Source organism: Kryptolebias marmoratus, linkage group LG1 (assembly GCF_001649575.2).
Source record: "Kryptolebias marmoratus isolate JLee-2015 linkage group LG1, ASM164957v2, whole genome shotgun sequence".
NCBI lineage: Eukaryota > Metazoa > Chordata > Actinopteri > Cyprinodontiformes > Rivulidae > Kryptolebias > Kryptolebias marmoratus.
The window spans coordinates 30,463,969-30,471,317 of NC_051430.1; the positions used below are offsets into that span (position 1 = coordinate 30,463,969).

Genomic DNA, 7,349 nt, shown 5'->3' on the forward strand with positions numbered 1-7,349 from the left:
CCTAATAAAACAACAATGGCCTAAAGTCTAAACTACAAATAAACTTATTTACAAGAAGAAAACATTGTAAGAAAAATGCATTTGTTGAAATGGAGTTCCTAATAGTTAATATCTTACCTGTTACAGAAATCTTTATTGTTTCTGTGATGAAGAGTGAAATAAAACACTAAGATTGTTTGTTAGAGAAGCATTTTATACCTCAGTTACAAGTTAAACGTGGAACATTTTCACATTTCTATGGTTGTTACATGTTCAGAACAAACAGTTTAATCTGTTTTCAGCATTTCTGTCTCTATAAGAACTACATTACCCATGATCCTCAGCTGCAGAACCGATTGGATTCATTCTAACTAAACCTGAATCGGATTAATGAGAAACTGGTCCAGCTAAGACTGTTAACCTGATGGTTGCTGAAATGCATTCTGGGACCTGTAGTTGACGTCCCTGTCAGCCCTGCTGAGTGAACAGGTGAGCTCCTGTCAGACTACACCTGCATCAGGACAATCAGCTTCTTGTTCCAACAGGAAGTCCACAGGTACGACGTAGGTCATGTGACGTTCTCAGTCCTGACTCAGGTGATGCTGCAGGTGACTGCAGCTCGTTGGTGACATCATCAGTGAGAGACAGAAGTAAACCTGAGCAGGCTGGATTCTGGTTCAGAGACCCCTAACGAGCTGATTCATCTTCATCATTGATGGTGATGATGGTGGTGGTGATGATGGTGGTGGTGGGAGGAGCCAGTTGTCTCCAGGTCCTGGTCCTCTTCATCCCGTCTCAGCATCATTGAGGCTCTCTGCTCATCCATCCTCCTGGACTGGACTCTCTGGATCAGACTGAAGAAATCCTCCTGTCCCTCAGGAACCAGACCCATGACATCATCCAGGTGTGGAAGGGAGCACCTCTGGTCCTCCATCCTGTCAGACTGCAGCCACACAGAGGGACAGGTGAACCAGTTAGACCAGGTAAAACATCAGCCCTGTTCAGTGTTTCTGGTTTCACACATTTATGTTTCTATTTCTGTCTCAGAACTACTTTCTGTCTGGAACTAAACCTACCTGTCACCTGTACCAGGTACTTTGCACAGGTAAGTACAGGTTACCTAGTTTGTACTTGGTATGTACCAGGTACTTACAGAGATACTTATAGGTGGCAGGTGAGTTCAGGAGGTACCTGGTAGTGTATCAGCATGCAGTAAAAGTCCAGACTCGGGACAGAGTTCTGATCAGGACTGCAGGCCCCACAGAGGGCAGCTGGTTCTGAGTCCGGCAGCAGACTGAGGCTGGCTCTCTGGTCGTCCAGTCTCTGGCTCTGAGACTCCAGAATCAGGTCCAACAGGGCCTCGGGTTCTTCCTGGTGGCTGCTTTTAATCTGCAGCAAGAACAAATGGGTCAACAAACCATTACATAGATGGTTTTTACAATATCTCATCTTCAGTTTGACACCAGCATTTTCACACTATTTGGTTTCATCCAAAAGGAGGCGGAGCCAATCAAAGTCCACTATTTAACTTCCTTCTGTTGTCCTCACAGGTTCTGAATCAGACTAACACCAGCAGTAGACTCTTACCTTGTCTTTAGAGGTTCTGGTTCTGGAGCTCAGTGCAGAGCCAAGGCTCTGGCCCCGGGGTCTGCTGGAACTGGAGCCCTCTTCAGAACCAGGACTTGATGCAGGAGTTCTGAGGCCTCTAAGAGTCCTGAGGGTCCTGAGGGGTGAGGTGGAGGCCGGAGTCCTGCTTTTACTGGGACTCTGGTGTTCTAGACCCGGTTCCAAAGAGCCGTTTTGGTGAGAAGTTGGAGAGCGTTTCGGTAGCACCCCAATCCTTCCGTTGTGAGCAGGCAGAGACCCGGAGGACGAAGGGGGGAGGTTCTTTTCAGCCATGTTGGTGTGGTGGAGGTGTGGACCTCGCTGAGGGTGATGCTCTCATCGGTGGGTGGGGTTACACCTGAACAGGAGGACAGGAGGACGTGAGACACAAACAGGTGCAGAATATTCTGTTGTCTTTGTCCACTGAGGACATAACGAAGTGAGGAAACACCTGGATCACAGCTGGGGTGTCTGTCGGCGAGTACCTGTTACCTGTGTCTGTCACCATGGGAACAGACGGTGTCGGTCTCACCTGTCTTTGTCTCCCTCAGATTTAAACTTTCTCCCTGTGAGATGTCTCAGCAGACGGGATGATGGAGCCTAAAACACTGATTATCTTAAAGGCTGGAGCAGCCAGTCTTTGCTCCTAAAATAAAAAAGAATTGGATTTTATTGTCTGACTTGTCCCAATTTTATTCAAAATAAGATGTTAGGATCCTGTCTTTGTTTAACCAGCTTCATGTGGTCCAGATTTAGCCCTTAAAATTATAAAAACTTCAGCTGTAAAACATACAAAAGGTTTCTATTTGCATCATTCTCTGAAGCCTGGAGCTAAAATTAGACCATTCCTAAAATGCAGTCGTACAAAATCCCTCAGAAGGCCACGAATGGCCCGCGGACCGCACTTTGGACACCCTCAGTTTAGAGCAAGGGTGTCCAAAAGGACAAAGAAATGTCTGCTGCAAAGTAAGGAAAACCTAAACTCTGTCCTGAATCAAGTGTCTCTGATCCAGTCACATTAGTGTGTGACCTGTCAATCAAACCCAACTGTCAGTCAAACCCAACTGTCAGTCAAACCCACCTGTCAATCAAACTCAGCTGTCAGTCAAACTCAGCTGTCAATCAAATGCAAAGTGAAGTGCAAACTTTTGGCTGCAACAAGGAAGTCAGACAGAGCTGGAGAACAGGGTTATAAGCTGGTACAGTTTTTTTATATTTTAGTGTTTTTTACATTTTTGTAGAAACGAATCCTTTGATCAGTTGCCTGTTTGGAGACCAGATGTTCTGGATTTGACTGGTTTTGAAGGAAGCAGTGAGGCTGTCTTCACTGTCAGTCAAACTGAGCCCACGGGTCAGAACGTGCACGTTAACCACATTTGGAGAAACCGCAAAGCTGCAGATAAACTCTGTACGTTTCTGTGATCTCTAAAACTCAAGAAGCTCCAACACTAACCTGATCAGATCGTTGGCTGGAGGAACGTGTTTTATGAGGCTGGTTTCAGTTGTAAGGATCACATTTATGACTTTACTAGAAGCAAAGGAACATCTCAGGTCAGAGATGTAATATTATGAGCTTCTGGTGGCGAATTTCATCACCAGGTTTGTCTATCACTGAGCGTCATCCTGTATTTATATCTATTGTTGGAAGTATTGTGTCCGAAACTGTCTGAAGCACAAGAGAATAATGTGTTTATCTAAATAAACTTCATGTTCTTCATATAAACTTATTCTGGGTCAGAAAAACAACCAGTTTGAATGAATTCTGAGTGGTCAGATACCAGCAGCTTGCTGATGAAGACAAAAAGCCTGATGTCCAGGTGAGACTCACTGAGAGATGATTAATCAAATATTAGTGGGGGTGGATGGATATATTGGAGCCTGTATGGATTAAAATGATGTATTTAAACTTGTGCACCCAGTTCTTGTTTTTGCATGTCGTAGAACCGTTCCCTTCAAGAAAAAAAACAGTTCAAATAAATCATTAAAAGAGCAAAATTATCTCGACATTCATCCTCCTGCCTGCGAGAACGGACCTGGAGCTCCTTTTAGTTTGAATCCAATAATTCGTCTCATCCTTGTTAGAAAGTAAAACATCCTAAATGTAAAACAGGAGTAAAGAGAGTTTCAGCAGCCTGTCAGTTTGTAGAGAAGGACAGTTTTTCTAACATGATATCAGCCTCAAAGTGCACAACAAGAGGTTGGATTCAGGCTGAAAGAGACGGTTTCTGCTGCAGCACAAGTAGGTCAACAACAACACAGCAGCTCCGAGAGTTTAATCACATTTACAAGACAAAGACTCACTCTCTCACTCACACATGAATGCATTAATGATCAGCTGCATTCAGGCGGTGAAATGGGAGGAGCGTTTTCAGCTCCACCTGCCGTCGGTCGGAGGAAACTCCACACAAACAGAACAGCCCAGAAACTTTAACTCGCCTTAAATTAGGAATAAAACACACAGTCTGACTTCAAACAGTTCAGAACAAAACTCTGAGCTGAAGATCACACCTCCGTCCACAGAAACATGAAGAATACACGCCTCAAAAAGGCAACAATAAAAAGTTTCCTGACTTTCTTTCTTCACCTGAACGTCACACGGTTCCTCCAAAAGTTTCTCCTCAAGTTCTGCAGTCGCTCCTCTTCTTCCTCCTGTTTCCTCTGGTTCCTTCACTTCTGCGTCGCCTCGTTCCTCCATCGAGTGAAATATCTGTCAGCTCCACCACACACACACACACACACACACTAAAACAAAAACACACAATGAAAGGGAGTCTGAACCTCCAGCCCAGCCTTACATCATGGTTTCTATGGAAACTAAAGAGAGGCTTCCAAATGCTCCCCCCGACCTCTTCAACCCCGGGCCCAAACACACACACACACACACACACACATTCCTGCATTGTTGAACTTGATTCAGTGGAGCTCAGAGAGCTGCTGTTTGTCTGTGGGCCTCAAAAACACAGAAAGAACTCAGACAGTTAATCATTTTTATTTCAGATAAAATCTTAAAAACTTTAATTTTATCTGAATAAAAACATCAGAGTTTGTCCCTGTGAACGGATTGAAACCACAGCCCAGCGTTTAGACACGTCCTGCTGGCTCTCTTGTTTCATATTTTCCTAACAGAGCTCTTCTCTCTCAGACTGAAGGTTTCCTTGTGGTTCCTAGAGGTTCTAACAGCAGAACAGGAGGCAGAACCTCCAGTTCTCAGGCTGACTCCCTGCCTGCTTTAAGACTTTCCTGTTTGATAAATCTAGTTAGGGTGGGTTTGGGTTTCCTGAGCCATCCCATAGTTCTGCTGCTTCGACTGCTGGAGGACAAACTGTCCACGTGTCCTCTCTCCTCTGTCTTTACTGTCTCTACTCTCCATGATTATATTTATAAATATTTCTAATATGTTTTAGATATTAGACAGATAACTTGAACTAACTGGAGTTTTATAACTGCCGTGTGTGAATGTTTTTGTTGTGACTCGGTGTGTGGGGGGCGCTGAAGGTTGGTTCTGGTTCTGGTTCTGCTGTCCTCTGAGCTCCTTGTGGGTCTACACTGAAACCGGGTCAAAGGAAGAACGACTGAAGCTGGTACCTTTACAGTTCTGGTGCTGAAAGAAAAGGTTTAAAACCTTGAACTGGAGCTCTTTAGTCACTAAAGTCTTTCTGAATGACGAGCAGAAAAGCAAAGAGCATGATGGGTAATGGTAATCCTTATCACAGCTGGAATGTTAATAAAAGTCTCTGCATGCGTCCATCAGCTCCAGCTTTATATAAAATAGAGCGAAATAGAGCGCAGAGAAACAGACGGTAAAAATACAGAGCGGGGGGTCAGAACATCAGAAATGTTTCCATTTGTTGGGTTCCTCAGGAACGTCTGACTCAGTCGTCATCGCTCCATATGAGGACCATCAGAGGACCATCAGAAGACCATGAGAGGACCATCAGGGGACCATCAGAGGACAGAGGAGTTCCTGGAGACGTCAGACTGAACGACCTGTACTCACCTACAGTTTCACACTCAATCAACTTTTACACAACAAGTCAAACTTATCTCTTCCTGTTCGGTTTCTAAGAAAACTTCATGTAGTTTTATAGCAGTTGTGTGGTAGTTTGTTCTGTAGTTTTCAGAAGGTTAGTTTTTAGCTGTATGTCAGTAGTTTGGTGGTAGTTTGTTTGTGTTTGGTAACATTATGGGACCCAAACTGTATAAATGTTCAGTCTGGTTCTGCCGGCGCCAACGGGACCGACCCGTCAGTGAAACGCTGACGTGAAACAGCCCTCACTCAATCAGCTTCTGGAAGCTTCTTATCTCCCGAGTGTTTCTATTCCTGCTTTCTTCCATCTTTGGCCTGCTGCTCTCTGCTCTCTCTCTCTCTTCTCCCACAGTCATCTCTGCCTCGCTCACCCAACCCCTGGTCTCTATAAAACAGCCAGCGGGACACTTCCTCCATCTCTGCCCTTCACTCTGCAGCAGCATGCCTCCTAAGAAGGTGGAGCCGAAGAAGACGGAGGTGAAGAAGGTGGAGGCGAAGAAGGAGGAGCCGCCTCCTCCTCCCAAGCCCGTGGTGCCGGAGCCCAAACCTCCGGAGGTGGACCTGAAGAGCATCGTGGTGGAGTTCAGTCCAGACCAGATCGAAGAGTTCAGAGACGCCTTCTCGCTGTTTGACGAGACGCCCACCGGGGAGATGAAGATCACCTACGCCCAGTGTGGCGATGTCATGAGGGCGCTCGGACACAACCCCACCAACGACGACGTGCTGAAGCTGCTGGGGAGGCCAAAGGCCGAGGAGATGAACGTCAAGCTGCTGGACTTCGACAGCTTCCTGCCCATGCTGCAGCACGTGGCGCGCGCCAAGGAGCAGGGCAACTTTGAGGACTTTGTGGAGGGCCTGAGGGTCTTTGACAAGGAGGGCAATGGCACCGTGATGGGGGCGGAGCTACGCCATGTCCTCGCCACGCTGGGAGAGAAGATGACTGAAGACGAGGTGGACCGTCTCATGGTGGGACAGGAGGACGCCAACGGACACATCAACTACACCGAGTTCGTCAAACACATCCTGGCCGGGTAGTTAACGGTCTCTGCTGGAGAACATCTGTCCAGATGTGTCTCTGTAATAAAACAGCTGCAGCACGTCTTTGTGTTTTCTCTGTCTCACATTAACACAACAGCTCCAACAGAAAGAAAGGTTTTACTGAGAGTAAAATGATGCTTGGTCTCTTTTCACTGTTTGTTCCTGTTTCTGGCTTAAAGAAATATAATATCTGCAGAAGAATAAAAGACACTTAAACAATAAATACACACAAAAAACAGAAAATAATCCAGATAGAGATTTAACAACTGAAGAGTAATATATAGTCACAGCAAAACTTAAAGTCCAGCCTTTTTTGGCTCTTATTTTTACGTAAAAGAACATAATAAATTCAGAGTGTGAACGCTGAGCTCTGAATGGCTGAAGAAACTGAAACTGAACTGTTAAAGCTCCAGAATGAGCTGAACATTTTGACATACGAATGGCTAAAATAGCATTAAGTATACTATCTGTATACAGTGTATAAATTGCAAAAAACAAACAAAAATAATAAAAAACAGGAAAACAAAATGTGAAAACTGAATTCAAACAATCAATAATCTTCTCAGGTTCTAAAATTATTTCAATCTAACCTCAAGTGAACAGAAACACACACAAGATCCCAACATCTCATTATTTATTTAGTAAAAATGGTAAATATTTGTGAAAACCTGATCAGATGCTGTAATTCCCAAACTGACCG

The 7,349-nt window shown here is 44.9% G+C and overlaps 2 protein-coding genes across 2 annotated transcripts; one reads left to right on the top strand and one right to left on the bottom strand.

The window, feature by feature from the left end:
- Positions 1–162: 162 nt before the first annotated feature.
- LOC108248091 lies at positions 163–4,363 on the bottom strand. Its single transcript, XM_017436596.3, has 4 exons — positions 4,169–4,363; positions 1,567–1,942; positions 1,171–1,368; positions 163–922 (listed from the first exon to the last, which is right to left on the bottom strand). The coding sequence occupies exons 2-4, from the start codon at positions 1,876–1,878 to the stop codon at positions 689–691; spliced, it is 744 nt and encodes a 247-aa protein (XP_017292085.1). The 5' UTR covers positions 1,879–1,942; positions 4,169–4,363; the 3' UTR covers positions 163–688.
- A 1,646-nt stretch (positions 4,364–6,009) lies between these two features.
- On the top strand, positions 6,010–6,785 carry LOC108248105 (myosin light chain 1, cardiac muscle-like). The gene has a single exon (XM_037978704.1). The coding sequence runs from the start codon at positions 6,053–6,055 to the stop codon at positions 6,644–6,646; it is 594 nt and encodes a 197-aa protein (XP_037834632.1). The 5' UTR covers positions 6,010–6,052; the 3' UTR covers positions 6,647–6,785.
- The last annotated feature ends 564 nt before the right edge of the window (positions 6,786–7,349 follow it).